This window comes from Portunus trituberculatus, chromosome 9 (assembly GCF_017591435.1).
Source record: "Portunus trituberculatus isolate SZX2019 chromosome 9, ASM1759143v1, whole genome shotgun sequence".
Taxonomy (NCBI): Eukaryota; Metazoa; Arthropoda; class Malacostraca; order Decapoda; family Portunidae; genus Portunus; species Portunus trituberculatus.
Window position 1 is genome coordinate 825168 of NC_059263.1, and position 17294 is coordinate 842461.

The 17294-nt window shown below is 42.9% G+C and overlaps 2 protein-coding genes across 4 annotated transcripts; one reads left to right on the top strand and one right to left on the bottom strand.

Moving 5' to 3' along the window:
• The first annotated feature begins 212 nt into the window (after positions 1-212).
• LOC123501347 (WD repeat-containing protein 13-like) lies at positions 213-11925 on the top strand. Of its 3 annotated transcripts, none has more exons than XM_045250135.1 (11): positions 213-247; positions 4061-4185; positions 4354-4406; positions 4510-4644; positions 4977-5177; positions 5544-5697; positions 6070-6236; positions 6551-6694; positions 7628-7806; positions 9353-9471; positions 10114-11925. In XM_045250135.1, the coding sequence occupies exons 2-11, from the start codon at positions 4110-4112 to the stop codon at positions 10290-10292; spliced, it is 1407 nt and encodes a 468-aa protein (XP_045106070.1). In that variant the 5' UTR covers positions 213-247; positions 4061-4109; the 3' UTR covers positions 10293-11925. The 3 variants fall into 3 exon arrangements, with proteins under 3 accessions (XP_045106070.1, XP_045106068.1, XP_045106069.1); XM_045250133.1 differs by lacking the exon at positions 213-247 and adding an exon at positions 3359-3511; XM_045250134.1 differs by lacking the exon at positions 213-247 and adding an exon at positions 3564-3811.
• On the bottom strand, positions 11915-17204 carry LOC123501348 (E3 ubiquitin-protein ligase rnf146-like). Its single transcript, XM_045250136.1, has 4 exons — positions 16990-17204; positions 15847-15998; positions 15452-15602; positions 11915-13286 (listed from the first exon to the last, which is right to left on the bottom strand). Exons 1-4 carry the CDS (start codon positions 17057-17059, stop codon positions 12415-12417), a joined length of 1245 nt encoding a protein of 414 aa, XP_045106071.1. The 5' UTR covers positions 17060-17204; the 3' UTR covers positions 11915-12414.
• Positions 17205-17294: the final 90 nt, after the last annotated feature.

Sequence of the window (17294 nt, forward strand, 5' to 3'; positions counted from 1 at the left end):
TGCCCACCAGTCCGTGAGCCGCGCTGCACTTGGCAGGACAAGTTGCTGACCGTGAGGGACATTGAGTAGTGGAGATGCAGATACCGATAATAGTGATATCTATAGTAGCGAAGAGAATATTGTGTGTGTAGCCTCTCAGTAATCAGAGGTTAACTATTTAAACATGGTTGAGGACACAAAGTGGACAGTGGAGTGTGGGTGCCTGCTAGTGACACGGACAGCCGCCGTCGAGCAGTCTTTGGCTAACGTAAGTAATATATTGGCGTAACTCATCATTTCACGGTGGTGCCATGTCATAACCTAACGTTGGTAACCTCCAGGACAACATATCAGTGAACTAACACCTGCACATACTTATAAAAACCAAATCATTCAAATCTTGAAAACGTAAACAAACCGATCCCCTGACCCGCCGCCTCTCTCTCAGCCATTATCTGCCTCATCTCTCACTCATTACAGGCCAGACAGGTCACAAAGTGGACCCATAGGCCTAATCTTTCATGTCAGTTGTTGAGATATATCCGCAATTATCTGATTTGTGTGGTATGGAGGCTCAGCGAGAAGCGGGCCTACCCGTGACGTCACGAGCCCCAGGCTGTGACGTCATCACCAGGTCCCGCCCAAAATGCCGGTCCCAGATGCTCGACTTCCACTATTATTTATATTTGTCTCAGTTCATTTATTTCGAGTCACAAGTGCCTTTTAAGGGTTTCTAATGATAGTTTGCAGTGTTTTACGTGTCTTCCATGCTTGAGTTGAGTGAAGTACGGTGATGTAGAGGGTGTTTATGACTTGAATGGGAGGGCCAAAATACGCTAAAATTTTTACCTCCGCTATCTGTGATTTTTTATTTGAGGTTGTAGCGAAGTGTTTGTGTTTTCAAAAGATGGTTTATCATGAGAAAAGTGTGCAAGGCTCCTGAGAAGTTAAAGATGTGGACTTTAAGAATGATATGTAGTCCTGTTAATATTGTAAACAACGTCATTTTTAAATATTATTTTTCTAATAGGGCGAGTTGCCAGGTTTTGATATATCGAAATGATAGTCATAATTTTTGAAAAACGTTATCGATTCAGTTGAATGAAATTGGTGGGCTTTGAAATTGTGTTTAAGCAAGTCGAAGTTCTAATACTTTATTTAGTATATTTTTGAGCTATTTTTATTATTCCTTTTCTCGGCAATGTTTTTGTATTTTAGAAGTTAGTTTCGATTGATAACGAGTCAGAATTTTTATAACATTCGTGTCCAGCTGCCTTTTTGGGAATCCTCATTTTCAAAATGATTTGCGTAACGAATATATGTGACGTCATCAAGGAGGTTGACCCCCACCCCGGCTTGACCCAGGCCGATACCTGGCTCCAGGCCCGAGGGTGTGGGGGTGGGTGTGTGTGTGTGTGTGTGTGTGTGTGTGTGTGTGTGTGTGTGTGTGTGTGTGTGTGTGTGTGTGTGTGTTGCCTTATGTTTCGTTATGAGGGAGCCCACCAGCTGGAACCACTGACACCCAGCTCCCAGCTGGAGGGTGTTGGAGGGAAAGGTGTGTGTGTGTGTGTGTGTGTGTGTGTGTGTGTGTGTGTGTGTCATTTTCTTTCATGGTACTTAGCGTGTGTGTGTGTGTGTGTGTGTGTAATTCACTATGGTCGCCCGGTAGTCACCCAGCCAGCCTTCCCCATTACGGAACAAGCTCAGAGCTCACAGAGCGATCATCGGATAGGACTGTGACTGAGACTGTGTGTGTGTGTGTGTGTGTGTTGCCTTTATCTTTCGTTATGGGGGAGCCCACCAGCTGGAACCACTGACACCCAGCTCCCAGCTGGAGGGTGTTGGAGGGGGAGGTGGCTGTGTGTGTGTGTGTGTGTGTGTGTGTGTGTGTGTGTGTGTGTGTGTGTGTGTGTGTGTGTGTGTGTGTGTGTGATTCACTATGGTCGCCCGGTAGTCACCCAGCCAGCCTTGCCCATTACGGAACAAGCTCAGAGCACATAGACAGATCTTCGGATAGGACTCAGACTGTGTGTGTGTGTGTGTGTGTGTGTGTGTCGTTATTTCACCGTTCTGTATACGTTTCATCTCTGGCGTCCCTCTTTATTATCCTAGTCTGTCAACACAAACTGCAAGTAATAGCGTATAGCGAAATGTGTCCTATTCTTAGCGCTTATTGAGCAAGGGGAAGCTATGATATGTAGGAAACACATAGCCCGGAGCAAAGCAAGGTGCCTCTATCGCCTCGCCTCGCCCCGCCGTGTTAACCCCTGCAGTAACATGACGTGTTTTCATATTTATTCTGGCTATTACTCAATGATTTTATACAGCTTCACAAACTTATGTGGGGATTAAAATAGTGAAAACTGGCCATTAATCTCTGACACCGTAGACCCTTCTTATTGTAAGAAGCGCGTGCCACTGGCCCGCTGCCTCATTCCGTCGGCCGAGCCGCGGTAGCTCGGCGAGACGCGTCTGTACTGGTACGACTGAATGTGCCGGCATCATTTCCGGTACCGCTTGACGCTTGTACCGTCTAGCGTCTGTGCTGGGACTCTGCTGCTTCGTACCGCTAAGAATGAATAATGTGTCGGCACCACTCGGCGGATCGGTGGCCGGGACGGGTGGCGGTCTGGCGGACTGGCGTCTGGCGGTGCAGTAACACTGCAGTTGGCCGGCATTTTACCATTGCATTTCTACTTCTACTACTACTGCTGCTGCTGCTGCATACCACTCAATTCATACCATTACGAATTATTTTTTTCACGTTAGTTTGCTATAATTTAGGTATTTCCCATCAGTTTTAAAAGGGAACCACAATATATTATGAAGACGGCCGTGTGTCTATATATATATATATATATATATATATATATATATATATATATATATATATATATATATATATATATATATATATATATATATATATGTGTGTGTGTGTGTGTGTGTGTGTGTGTGTGTGTGTGTGTGTGTGTACCGGTACAGTACCGATAGTATCGGTAACGGTTTCTTTTGCACCGGTACGTACCGGTAATGAAATTAGCGGTACTTGCCCACCACTACTAACTGCCAACTGTGAACTGACTGAGTAAGCCTACTCGTCGTGTACTCGTACAGGTCTCTCTTTCCTTCAGCCAAGCCCGTGTGTTGGACTGTTGGCACTGTTAGGCTTGCTCTTAAAATTGGACTATTCCATTAATGTCTGGATGGTTGTGCGGCATGCACCGCCTTCTGCCCCAACAAAATACCGAAAAAAAAAAATCTTTACTCTTTAGTTTGAAGGCCTTTATTACATTTTCAACGCATAAATTGAACATGTAATTGAATTATGAAAACCGACTAAACCGAGTAGTACTCACTCAAATCCAAAAACCGAGTGAACCGAGTACTGCTCGGACCAAAACTGCCATCCTTAGACTAAGACACTAAGTGGTAACTCAGACGAACAGTGAAGGAAGTGGCAGTGAAGCAGTGGCAGTGTGGCACAGTGGCAGGCGATCTGGATTGCACATCGACACGAGTGCTATCAAAGGTAACTTGGAAAATAAAGGAAGAAGCATGAGACACGGACACTAAGCTAACAGTAGCAGCAGAAGGCGAGAGACCATAGCAGGGCCAAGGAAGAGTATCACGATAGGAGAGGGCGCCCTAGGATAGCTGTACCTCCTGCTCTCCAGCCCCGGGTGTCCCTCTGCTGCAGGAGTGATGTCCTTCCCCAGAGCTCGCCTCCCTGCTCTCTCAAGGGACTCATATAACAGGTTGCAGGAAACTATGGCACACGTCACTCAAGTAGAAATGATCGCCATGGGTGTAGGGATTCAACGTCATAAAAGTTGGTATTTTAGACTGTGGGATGCCAAAATGTGATATGGTTGATGGAGTGATTAGTTTATGGTGCTTGGATGAAAAGGAAGTTTTCTCCAATCCTGATTATATTGCGGTGCATTCTACTGTGTCTTCATTATATCACATGAGTTGAAGAAGAACATTATTTACTGCCATGAGACAATAGCTGTGTGTGTGTGTGTGTGTCATAAGGAGAGAAGATACAAATAACAATGAATTCATTTCTGTGTGACAGGTTGTGAAAGAGATGAGAACATCATTGTGAAGCCTGCTGCCTGACAGCAATGGCCTGGTGGCAGCAGGTGCTTGCTGTGGATGCAAAGTTCAATTACCACCGAGCACCAGCATCTCCAGGCTTCAGTAAGTGTCTTGCTGATTCCTCACTTCCATCGCACCTCAGAGATGGAATTTATTATGTAGAATAACCTTTTATATGAATAAGTGTAAATCCAAATACATATGAAGGTAGTTGATTGCCATGTGTCAGTGTAGTGGCATGCAGGTAACAAATCCTCCTCTGCACCTCAGAGACGCTGTACATCCGCCGGCGGAGTCAGCTGCTCAGGGACAGCGCCAGAGAGGTGAGTGGATCAGTGTGGCATGTTGGGACTTCACTTACTGAAAGAACTGCATCTCTCTTTTAAGAAAGACAGTGCATGTAGTACCAAACTCTCTCTCCGCCAGGACGGGCCGGCTGTGCGTCACTACCTGAGGACCCGCCTTGCTCTCCTGCAGCAGAGGTACTGTGTCACCCTTGACCAGCTCAGCCTCAAGAGTAGAACTGCCAGTCTCCGTTCTGCTTCCAGACTCACCACGGAGGTACTGTATACTCCACACTCTGATTTGGAACAATACGTATATAGATTTATTACAGTTTCTCTACTGTATTATTTTTCCTTGACACAGAAATACTTGCAATAGAACCCTGTCTGATGGAATTCTGAATACCTACAGATGTAATGTAACAAAATTTTCATGACTGAATCCATTATATTCAAGTAGCAAAACTGTGAAGTTCAAAATAGCATGAATCCTTATTATAAAATTTTTCTCCCACTCTCTAATATGGTAGGAGACGGAAAAGCTGAAGTAGCAGTGTTTGGCGTCAGTACTTGTTGCTTTGTTGTACTTAAAAATCTTGAACTCTGCAGGGCGACTCCCCCCACATGAGTCGCAGCATGAGCATGGCCTTCTCTCAGCCGGGCAGCCAGAGTGTGGAAGGCCCTCGTGCCCCTCCACCGGCCGGCTCTCTCGTCCCCACCCAGCGAGCTGAGGCGTCCAAGGCCATTGTGGGCGGCACATCCATTGGAGAGAATTATGCTTTCTCGGGAGTCCATCACATCTTTGACCAGGTGAGAGGAGCTGCAGTATGGCCACTGATTTCCTTCTTTCTCCTTGTCTCTGTTTCATATTCTTTCCCCCCGTTCTTTCCACTTTTTTGTTCCTTTCTCTCTATATCCTTAATTTCCTGTGACCGTTTCATGTAGAGGACACTTAATTTCCTTTTTTTGTCTTATATCTATATGTCATTCATTCTTTCTTTACTTCTTTCCATCTCTCTCTCTCTCTCTCTCTCTCTCTCTCTCTCTCTCTCTCTCTCTCTCTCTCTCTCTCTCTCTCTCTCTCTCTCTCTCTCTCATTTCCTTTAATAATTCCATGCCAATCAAGGAAGGCAGAGCACTTTCTTCCCTCACTCATGGTGTTTGCATGCATTTCAGCACAGGGACAGCGTGAGCATGGTGAAGTTTGCCCACAATGACTCCGGGTTGCTGGCGTGCTGCTCCCTGGATGGCTCACTGTCCATATGTCAGGTGGCCGATGGTGACCCCAGAGTCCTGCACACACTTCAACTCCACACAGCTGGTGTCACTGGTGAGCCTCTCTCCCTCCCTCCCAGCAACACCACCTCCAACACCCTGCTCCTGTTTCCCCCATGCTTGCTGCTTTCTTTTCATATTGTATGCCACGATTAAATGAGGTTGAATAGACTGGGGGAAAAATGCCAGTCCCTTTAGGGTTGTGTAAGGTTAGCCATTCCAGTTTCCCTTTGGGGTGGTTTTAGGTTAGATTTGATTAAGTGAGGTTAGGTCAGGTTAGGCTAAGGTGTAACTTCACCTAACCTATGTTAACTACTATTCTATGTTAGCTTATCTTGAACACAGCATGAATGGCTGATCTCTCTTGTGACCTTGGCTTTGTACTTGTAATGTGACTAGTATAATGGAAATGACTCATGCATTGCAGGGTTTGACTGGTCTGCCACTAATGACCTCCTACTGTCGTGTGGCGAGGATGGCAAAGTGTGCCTGTGGAGTGTGTTATCTGGCCAGTGTCTGCGCTCTGTATCAGACCAAGCAGGCACGCAGGTCCTCTCCTGTGTCTTCCATCCATTCAACTCTAACTGGGCTGTGGTATCCTTTGCCTGTGCTGTGGGGCCAGAGCTGTGCTGCCCATAGAGGCATATTTTTCAATCGATTGAATTTGTTTATTTATAGAGAGGATTTTTACTTATAAAGATAAACAGATAATCTCAGCTATTTGTAGTGGATGGAGATGTTAAGTTGTTTGAACAGTCAATTACATTTAAAACCATTGAAAAATCTGCACTGATAATGTGAAAGTAATTTATACATATGTATCAGATAAAATTCCATTGAGGGTATTTTCATTCCTGCCAATAGTTCCTCTTTCATTTGTGTTATTTCCCTGACCACTGAGACCACAGCTTGGCAACAGTCGTGGGATGGTGCAGGTGCTGAACATGTCCACTGGCCACTACCCCAAGGGCGGCACCAGCAAGGTTGCCGGCCAGGTCACCTCACTCACCTTTGACTCAACGGGCAAGACATTGTGGGCTGGGGATGATAAGGTAAACTGTGGCTGGAGTCACTTGGAACTCAGTATGATGTATGTACCATTCCTGGGTGCAGTGGGGCAAATGGGCGAGCCTCTTAATGTGTAGCCTCTGTTCACCAAGCAGCAAGTAGGTACAGGATGTAATTCGAGGGGTTATGGTCTCGCTGTCCTTGTGTGTGGAGTGTGTTGTGGTCTCAGTTCTATCCAAAGATTGGTCTATGAGCTCTGAGCTCGCTCCAAAATGAGGAAGACTGGCTGGGTGACAGGTGACCATGAATACACACACACACACACTTATTGGTGTGAGACTCAAAAAATATATATATATAATATATGATATTGAAAAAGACTGCATGTAGAAGAGACTTTAAGAAATATAGTTTTCCAAACATAAGCAATGAAATATGGAACAATTTGGATGAAATAGTAGTTCAAGCAAGAAATATTCATGACTTTAAAGGCTAAACTGGACAACTATAGGTATGGAGACAGGACAGTATGAGCATAGCTCTTTTTCTGTAAAACAGAACTAGGTAAACATACACACACACATCTGAGAGATGTTAAAAAATATAGTTTCCCGCAAAGATGCGTTGAGACTTGGAACAGTTTGAGTGAAGAAGTGGTGTCAGCAATGAATGTGCATAGTTTTAAAGAAAAATTGGATAAGTGTAGATATGGAGATGGGGCCACACGAGCGTAAAGCCCAGGCCCTGTAAAAACTACAACTAGGTAAATACACTGGGGAAGAAGAACCTGCATTTGTTTCCCTGTGTCTAGATATAGGCCAGTCCTATACTGGTTACTGTTGGACGTTGGTGGTCATTTTTGTTACATGCTCTTACAAAGCACTTGGGCAATGATTGCAATGTTTTTGACAAATAAGTATGCAACTTAACAAGACCATTTAGTAAACAAGTTAAGTGAAATTATTTGTGACCTTCAGGGCACCATCATATCCTTCCTGTTTGATCTTGGGAGTGGCGGTCTGCGGAAGGGCAAGCGGTGTGTGGTGAGTGAGGGGGCGCCCATCACCTGCCTCTCTGCCCGCACCTGGGCGAGTCGAGAGGCGCCAAACCCCACACTCCTTGTCAGTGCTGGTTGTGATGCTCTGCTCCTGTACAGGTGAGGAAGTGGACTGTCAGGCACTGTTACCCCTTCATCCTCACAGTCCCCAGTATTTATCAACATGCTTGAGGCCCAAGGAGAATCATTGTCCACTCTTTGTGAGGCTATTGGCTACAGCAGTAGTAGTGGAGTTACATCTCCAGGAGAGGAATGATGTGTGAATGTGTGTTTCTTTTGCTTGTTAAGTAAAGGTACAACATTATTATTTTCAGTTTTGATATCATATATTTTACTTAATTATTGGTTATTGTACTTTATTTATTTTGTATTTATTTTTATTTACTAATTTATTATGTTTTATTAATAATTAAGAATAAAATTCACTAACTTCAATACTTTATAAATGTATTAATGTCAGTGTTAGTAGGCTTGGATTACAATGCAGGTCAACAGGGAATTGAAGCTTTCCTAGCCTGATGTGTAGTGCAGTGTATGCCCACATAACATACAGCAGTACACACGTATACAAGATACAATAAAAAGAATTCCAAGATTATGTCTGCAAAAGGGAGAGACAGCACATAGTGTAATTTGTGGCATTATTTTCGTTTTACCTTGTGTGTGATTCTGTATCACCACACTCCACTTGCAGTGTTTCTGGCACACTTGGGATGCTCCCTGAAGGACACACTCTAGGTGGTGTGCAGTGTTTCTGGTGTGTGCTGGACCTCCATGGTGGTGCAAAAATTAGGACATTTCATCTTGAATTCTATCTAATTGGAGGAGGAACAACTTGCCACAAATGTTGGGGTAGGGAGTGATGGTCACTGTTGTGTGGATAAAAACTGCATTTACATTGGAATGTGAGTGAGTGTGTTGTCACGGCGGCCAGAACTCAGTAGTAACACTTTGCATGTTCAGGTTTGATGTGAGGATCGTATGATTTATTCCAAATGGTTAAGTTATCTACATCCTTGATGGTAAACCCATGATTCATTTAACAGGTGGAATTCTTTTTTAATATTTTCAATATTCTTTTCATCGGAAGCTGCCCAAGCCTGCCACTATCTCTCCGTGATGCTGTGCCTGTCTTGAAGCACTCATGTTGTCCACAGTGCCTTGGTGCTCACAGCACTGTTGCTCTGTGGGGCTTGCTGCATCTGATTTTGGGTTATAGTTGCTGGATTCTGGTCTGGGAGTATTTGATGTTTGCTCTCTGCATAGTTCCAAGCCCCGTTTTGAAATCTGAAACTGCAAGTGAGCTTGTCAGAATGGTCACAGATGCAATTCTAATGTATATCCCAATGACAACAGCACGGTGCCTCTTGGTAAGCCAGTTCATAAAAGTTACCAGTTCCTTCTGCTACAAATGGATGTCCTCTTGGAACTTTTCAGTTGCACCTTGTTTGTGTTGCATGAGACTAGAAGGGAAGCTGTACTTTTTTTATTGATTTATATTTTATTTTATTATTTTTATTTGTTTACTTTTGCAGTGTGTGTGTGTGTGTGTGTGTGTGTGTGTGTGTGTGTGTGTGTGTGTGTGTGTGTGTGTGTGTGTGTGTGTGTTTATTTGTGCGTGCTGATGCATGTGCTTGTGTTCCAGGGTGATTGACAAAGAGGGAGGATTGCGACTGAGAAGGAAATTTACTGTTTCTCACAAGACTCAGCCAGTGCGCTCCACCTTCTGCCCTCTGATGTCCTTCAGGCAGGGGGCTTGTGTTGGTGAGGAGCCTTGTAGTGCATATGCATGGTGTGTGGGTGTGGGTATGTTTGCTTCAGAGCTTACAAAGCTTTTTTTTATATATATATATATATATATATATATATATATATATATATATATATATATATATATATATATATACTTCACTTTCCAGTTAAATTTTCAAAATTCCAGAGGATGTTTGATTATGGCACATCACCAGAGAGAGAGAGAGAGAGACTGAACACTCATTCGCACATATTATATGTTACACTTATTTCACAATCCAGCAGGAAGATAAGAGGGGACCTGATAGAGATCTTCAAGTGTTCCAGCAAAAAAAAAAAGAAATTGATAAAAAAAATAAATAAACAAAAACAGATAGGAAAAAATTTATTCTCAAATAGAGTTGTAAATGAATGGAATGGACTCAGCAATGAGATTGGTAGGGAGCTTTAAAAGAGTACACAAATTTATGGATGGGTTGAATGGTGGAAAGTACTGCCACGTTAAGGTGGATGGCTTCTTGTTGTTTGCTTCATTATAATAATGTGAAGTACATAGTAGTGCAAGGCTGTGTGTGATGCATTTCCTTTCCTCTTATAATAATGTGTGGAGTAGTGTTGCAAGGCAGTGTGTGATGCATTCCTTCTGTTAACCAGTGAGTGGTTGTGAGGACTGCAGTGTGTGGTTCCTGGACGTGGAGAGGGACAGCCGGCCGCTCATCAATCGCCTCCAGGGCCATGCTGCTCCTGTCCTGGGCGTCACCTTCAACTACGATGAATCTCTCCTGGCCACCTCGGATGCCTCTGGCCTTGTGATAGTGTGGAAGAGGGAGTGAGGAGGATTCTGTGATGGTGTGCAGTGAAGAGTAAGGAATGTAAATACCTCCTGATGGTGAGGAAGAGGGAGTGCCAGTCTTTCATCAGTGGTGTGGAGAAGGGAGGATGCTCATGTAGAAGTAAGGGATCTGCTCATGTTCTGTGTTCCCTGCGGACCTCATTACTGTTGCACACACAACACTATGCTGTGTGTTACTGGAGAACAAAATCTGTTGAGTTTTAAGCTGTGAATTCTAGAAGTTTACATTCTTCTTGTAGGTTTTTGTATTTCCTTAAAAGTAACTTTGTATTTGTTGCAGTTTTTGCAACTTTATTTGTTGCACAAAGTTTTTAATTCTCAAGAAATTGATAAATTATGTTTTAATACAATATTTGAATTACTTTTTATCCAAGATAGTTTGTGTTTGCTCAAATTTTAGTTTTTTTTTTTTTAAGTTACATAAAGTCATTTCATGAAATAGCTGTTGCAGTTTATTTTAGTAAAGACAGTGTGATGCCTGATGGCTGTTCCCATGATCAGGGTGTTGTGGTGGGAGTTGTTCATGGCCGATGCTCTGCGCCTTGCTTTTTTCCTTTCCTTCATCCTTGAAGTGCTACCATTGCTTATGTTGAAATTTAGATGAATATTTCATTAACTGTTGAAGCAAATGATTTTCAGGGTACATGTGTATATATAGAGAGAGATAGAGAGATATATAGATCTGTATGTAATCATGCTCAGAAAATGTAAATTATTTTTAGAATGCAATATTTTACTGACCCAGATGTTGCCTTAGCTATGTGTGATCAGATGAGCTTCACTCTTTTCTCAGTTTCACTTGCCGCCTCCACATGCATGATGCCCATCTCACACCACAAACACAAAGACACAATATTTGAACTACAGAGATCAAGAAGGACTACCGGTCCATTCTATAATGAAAAGCAAGCTTTTTATTTACAACTTTTAGTGCTTATCTCATTCTTGAACAAACTTGGAATACTTAACAAACATGCCATGTTTCTGTTGCACAAAATCTGATTTGCTGCTTTTAAACTAAACTTAAGCAGAAACCAGCTGTGCTTGTCTTGCATATGACAAAACCTCCAAAATAAGCATTGCATTCTAAGAATATTTGTGCACTCTTCTCATCTCAGTCTTGTTTGTGATTTTAATCAGAGCCAGAGAATCATAATGGATACAAGTACGGTGGTGGGTGTCTTGTTTACAGGAACAAGCTGTTATAGTTTCTGGTATGTTCTGGCAAATCACCCAAAAAGTGCTATATCTTTGCAAAAGTTTCTCTGTTATGTATGTGTTGGGTTGGCATCCCCTTCCACCTTCAAGGGGAGGTAGCCAAGACAAGCATATGTAGACATATTTGTGTATTTCCTTAAGTGTAGTAGATGACCAAAATGTGCCTTTAGTTAACTAATGGTATAAAGTCAAGCTTCATGGATGGACTAGTGTTCTTGTTGTGTCCAGTAGGCTTTTGGAGCTGCATGCCTTGTGACTCCTGGTGGTACTGAGTTGAGGGAAGCAGGCAGTGAGGCTGCCCATCAAAGATGCACCACCAAGCAGCGTCACATGTGGTACACTCTCTGTATCGACCTTCCTTACTAAGACAATAAAACCAAAGCAGATGATCAAAATTTATTTGCACTGCTTTCCACATTTTATTAAAAAAAAAATTATACAACTAAAATGTAATATTTTACTTAAATCTCATATCTCACTCTTTTTAAGTTACTATATTTTACCACTCCTGATTTCTGAGTAGATACAAGTATTATGTAAACTTTCACACATAAAAGTATACTCTTTGGAATTTTACACACACATCAATCAGTAACCAAAATAAAGTAGTACCTAAGTAGTACTGAAGTGTTTCTGAAGGACAGTCTGGGGAAGTCATTAGCAGTGACAGTAAAATTAAGTGAGAGAAGTGAGAGGTGACCTTTTGAGAGCATCATAAATATGACAGTATGTATAGTTGTTACATTACACGCAGACTATTACAACATACATGCAGTATTATTTGATAAGAAAAAAGAAGGAACAAAATGAAGACACGACAACAGACTAAAGTTCCAGACAAAAAAAATAATGAAGTCTTCTTATACAAATCACAGGCACTTCAGTCACTCGTCCTCTGAAGACAGTGTTAGGTGGTACTGTTCTGTCTCCTCAGACCCATCGAGAGGGTAAAACTCTGGCGTGTCAGGCAGCAGGGAGAGCTGGTCCATCTGATACACCGCCTCCTCCACATCTGCCAGGGGAATGGTGGAGGCGGAAGGGACTGAGGCAGAGGTTTCCCTTAGCCCATTACTGGCCGGAGTGGAGTGGTGCAGGACAGGCGGTGGGTGAATGGCTGAGGGCAGCGGTGGTGGTCTGGGATGCTGGCCAGCCGCTGGGAGTGGAAACGTGCCATGCTCACTGTTCAGACTCAAGTTATTGGTGAGATGGTGAGGAATGTGAAGCTGATTGTGAGGAATATGCTGATAGTGAGATGGAAGGTGGTGATGATAATGATGGTGATGAGACTCTGCAGTGAGGGCATGAAGATGTGTTGGTTCACTGGTGTCTGGGGAACCACTGCTGCTGCTGGCAGCACTGGGAGTATGTGGTGTCTGTGGAGTGTTGCTTGGAGCAGTGGGAGTGCGGGGACAGAGATCATTGTTGTTGTTGTTACTGGCGGCAGGACTTAAGCTGTCCACCATGTCTCCATCCCGGTGAGTGGGGATGTGAATGGCATGTGCAGCAGTGTGCAGGGCAGACAACTCAGCCTCCAGCTGGCTGGGAAGTTTGATGCCGGCAACTCCCTTCTTCGGGATCGAGCTCAGGTCACGTTTGATCCGTCTCCGCCTGCTTGGGTCGTTCCTTCTGAGCTGAACCATCCGGTCAAAGTCAATGATGTACAAAAAGCCAGCCACCAGCACCTCACATGCCCTCTGTCCCGACCCGTACGCTGCCTCTAACTCGTGACTCGTTCTCTCGTCGTACTGCCACCAGCCTGTGGGGAAGGTCAGGTATAGTCTGATGCCTCATTGGCCACATGTCACACCTCATGTCAAGTACACGACTTTGGAAACTTTGGTGAACTGGCAAAACAATTTATTAAGTCCTGGAGGATGAGAAGGGTTCTAACTAAGGCTGAAACACTGTATCACTGCCAGAATGCACGATTTGCAAATTATAATTTGAATTATTGAATAGAATGCAATTTAAACCAAAAGCTTACAAATGATCAAGTTACTGAATATATAATAATATATACAATTTAAATTTAGTGAACTGCTTGGAATTAAATACTAATATTACCACGGAAGTAATACACAATATAACACAACAAAACTTGAGCAAGTGTCATTAACACTGCAAACTAAATTCTGATGATCATTATTTACAAACTGGTTCACAAGCTTTTGTCTTTATTGATTTTGTTGGGCCACTTGTGCCAAGTGGATGTATGAGCTACACTAAAGAGGCAGATCAAAGGAGAAATCAGATGAGAATAGGAAGGGCTAGAGAGGAAGGTGGGCTTGGCAAGAGATAATTATCACTGAGCAGCTTGGTGAGTGAGCTGCCTCTGGCCAAACAAGCCTGCCACACATGAGCATGGAAACTGTCTTTCTAGATAATTAAGATAAACTCTATTTGGCTTTCTGGTAATGGATAAATCTGCATCAAAGATCCAGACATCACTTTCAAGCAACAAGAAACAAAATCAGTACAGCACTCTCCTCTCCAAAGAGATGAAGTGTTGGTTGCTTACACCCTTTTAACAAGGTAAAGTGATTCACTTAAGTGTCAACTAATTGCCAACCTAATCTGTGGCATGTAACCTCAGTTACTGATACACATGTTCCAAGTTTTGCAATAGTTGTTCTCCATTAACAGTTTTAAAACCAATGAGAGGTTCTACAGATGGTTCATGATCATACTGTACACTTGCTAAACCTCAACAATAAAATAACATGCATGCTATATTTATATAGTAAAAGCTATGCTCCTCTACATGTGTAACTTTCTTTGATAAAAAAGATTAACTTAAATAATTACATCTAATTTGTTTTTGTCAGCTTCCTCTTGCGTCCCCGGCGTGTTGGGGGAGGCCTGGGAGGGGATTGGCCCTTCAGGGTTCTGTCTGACAGGCCAGCCGTGCCTTTGGCCACAGTGGCAACAACATCGCGCTTGACTTTCCTGCGCAGGCCAGGGTCGTTAGCGCGTGACTGTCTCATGGTGGCAAAGTTTATGACATAGTTGTGGCCAGCAATGAGAAGTGTGACTGTGGGCTGCCCCTGTGTAAAGGCTTCTTCAAGGTCACTATTTGTGCGCTCGTCATATCTCCACCATCCTGTGGACAGTTGGGATCACTCGTACTAAAAAACTGGTAGTGCACCAACAAAGGTATGCCAATCTTTCTTCTTGTACCTTGTGGCACACACAGTACAACATAAGGGAAGGTCAAGGAAAAGTACCAAAAGGAAATCACAAGAATAACTTCTATTGAAATATTTACAATTATATCAAGAAGATTCCTTTAGCATTACACATTGTCATTAGCACCCATTGGTTTGTCAAAGAGAAGTAAGATAAAACTTTTTTTTATATTGGGTGATACAATTTAAGAATAAAGAAAAAGATTTTTTGGCGGGAATGGAGTTCTGTACAAATTTTGCAGCAACACAACGAACACCATGACTGGCTCCACGGTACAAGCACTTCTTTCACTAAATATGCAAGAAGCATGTGTAATGGTACCAATCGATGTTGAAGCTTTGTTCACCAATGTACTGAATAATAATATCACACTATAAATACTTGCCCCTAAATAATGTTTTTACTCCATTTAATGTATCATAATGTTACAAACATCTCACATATGTCTAAGGTAAGTGCAATAAAGAAACTATGCATAATGTTTTCAAGCATTTCTGAGTAAGCCACAAGCGATAGGCTAAAGAATGTCATCCAGTGAGTGACGCTCAAGGCAAAGCGGAAAATGGCCAATACTGGACACTTGGAAAGGAAGGAAGAACACGGTGTCTCGCTACATGCCTTCAACAAAACTGAAGATTGTGCTACAGTGAAGGAAAGCCATGAATGAAGGAACTGAAGAAGCTATAAAGATAAATAAATATAAAAACTAAAATGAAAATGGTGAAATTTTCTTACCATTGCGTCCCTCATAGAACCACTGGTAACCTCCTGGCAGCACCTCCTCTTTCTCTGCTTCTATGGAAGAGAGAAGAGTTGGGTGGTCTAGGAAGTCTGCTGGGATCTCTTGTCGACACATGGCACATCGCTTGCTCTGGTTTGCCACGCCCTGTGGAGACAGCAGAGTAAGGTATAGACAGGACACTCAAATAAATTTTTACTCACACTTATGCAATAAAACAATGATCCTGACCAAATTCCAGTTGTAATACATATTACTGAGTGTATCATATCAGTAAATGTCAGCGCTAGCACCTGACAATAGCACTAACACACCATTCACATCACAATACTGACCAACACATCATCCACCACTCCACAATGTGTTGAGCCAAGCAGCTTAGCCATCTCACCTTGACACAGAGGAAACAGAAGATGTGTGTGCATGGGAGGCGTACAGGATGGACACATTTCTGTAGACACACTGCACATTCCAGCTCCTCCTCAGAGTCCTCCTTGCCCTGTGTCTGCTGGGACTGTTGTGGTGATGGCTTGTTCTCAAGAGCTGCGGCAAATGAAGAAACAAGTTAGCTACTATTTTTTTCTTCATTAAGTAATTCATACATCCTAATATCTCTACACTACTAGCTATAGTCCAAACTAGCTAGAGATTCTTTACCTTCGCCCAGTAAGAAGGAAGACACTTTTTTCAACCCTATATGAGTATGCTTCCATAGTGTAAGAAAAGATCAAATCCTCATCTCCCACTCCGCAAGTGAAGAAAGGTAATTTTCTCTTATCCAATGAGGTTGCAGCCACTCAATTCCATAAGAAGTGTAAGGGAGGAGGGTGAACGTCAACAGGCCACAGGTTAGATTAAGAGGGTCATTTAGGCGACATTCTGTACAACTTTGTGGAGTAATATGCATACACACATGTGCTGCTGTTTGCTGCATAATAATATATCCTGCATTTCTGAACAGTTTCAATGGGTACACATTCCAGTCCAGTCCAGTTACAATCATCCAGTAATCTACATCTAAAGTTGACTGGCGTACCCATTTTCCTAGCTACCTTTTTCCTACTCTTCGTTGTATTTTTCTGGTCTGGGAGCTAAGGGTGGCTAACCAGGTGAGTAAAGGAGTCAGAACTCCATATTAGGTTAGGTTTGGAAACCAATATATTTAACCAAATTAAACTTGTTTTTGCGTTCTCCACCTGGAAATCCCACTTTTCCCCACGTTTGTTGAGGGTGGAGAGGGACATGAATACACAAGGAGATATTATAGGTAAGATTTACCCGAATATCAGCAGCATTAGCAGGTGTTACGTCATGCAATAAATATAACAAAACTGAATAATGACAAAAACTATGCTGTTGACATGATGACACAAAAAGAAACCACATAAACTACCAAGGACTTAATATTTGGAAACACCTAACACCACACGTACTGCACTGTCAAAAACTATTATAAAACCCCAAAACCAATACCTCTTACATAAACAGAACCAGCGTGAAATAAAACCCACGAATACATATATGAGCATAATACCTTCACTTTCCTCTGCCTTTTCCTTGAGGGTTCCTGGTGTGGTCTCCTCCTTCCCCGCCGCCTCAGCCATGACCACACTTATTTCTCACCCTTCTGTCTGTTTCACAGTGCCTGAGAGTGGTCCACGCAGGTCTTGTAGGGGTCACAGGGCCACTCGTTGCCTCCACTACCCGTTGTGACCTGTTCAGTGTTTACCAGACGAGTATAAGTGAATATACTGTCCACCTCCCGCTCAGACACCAGCGAAGAGGGATCCAATACTCTTTCAGATGGGGAATTTGCTTTATTTTTACCTTGTTTGATAT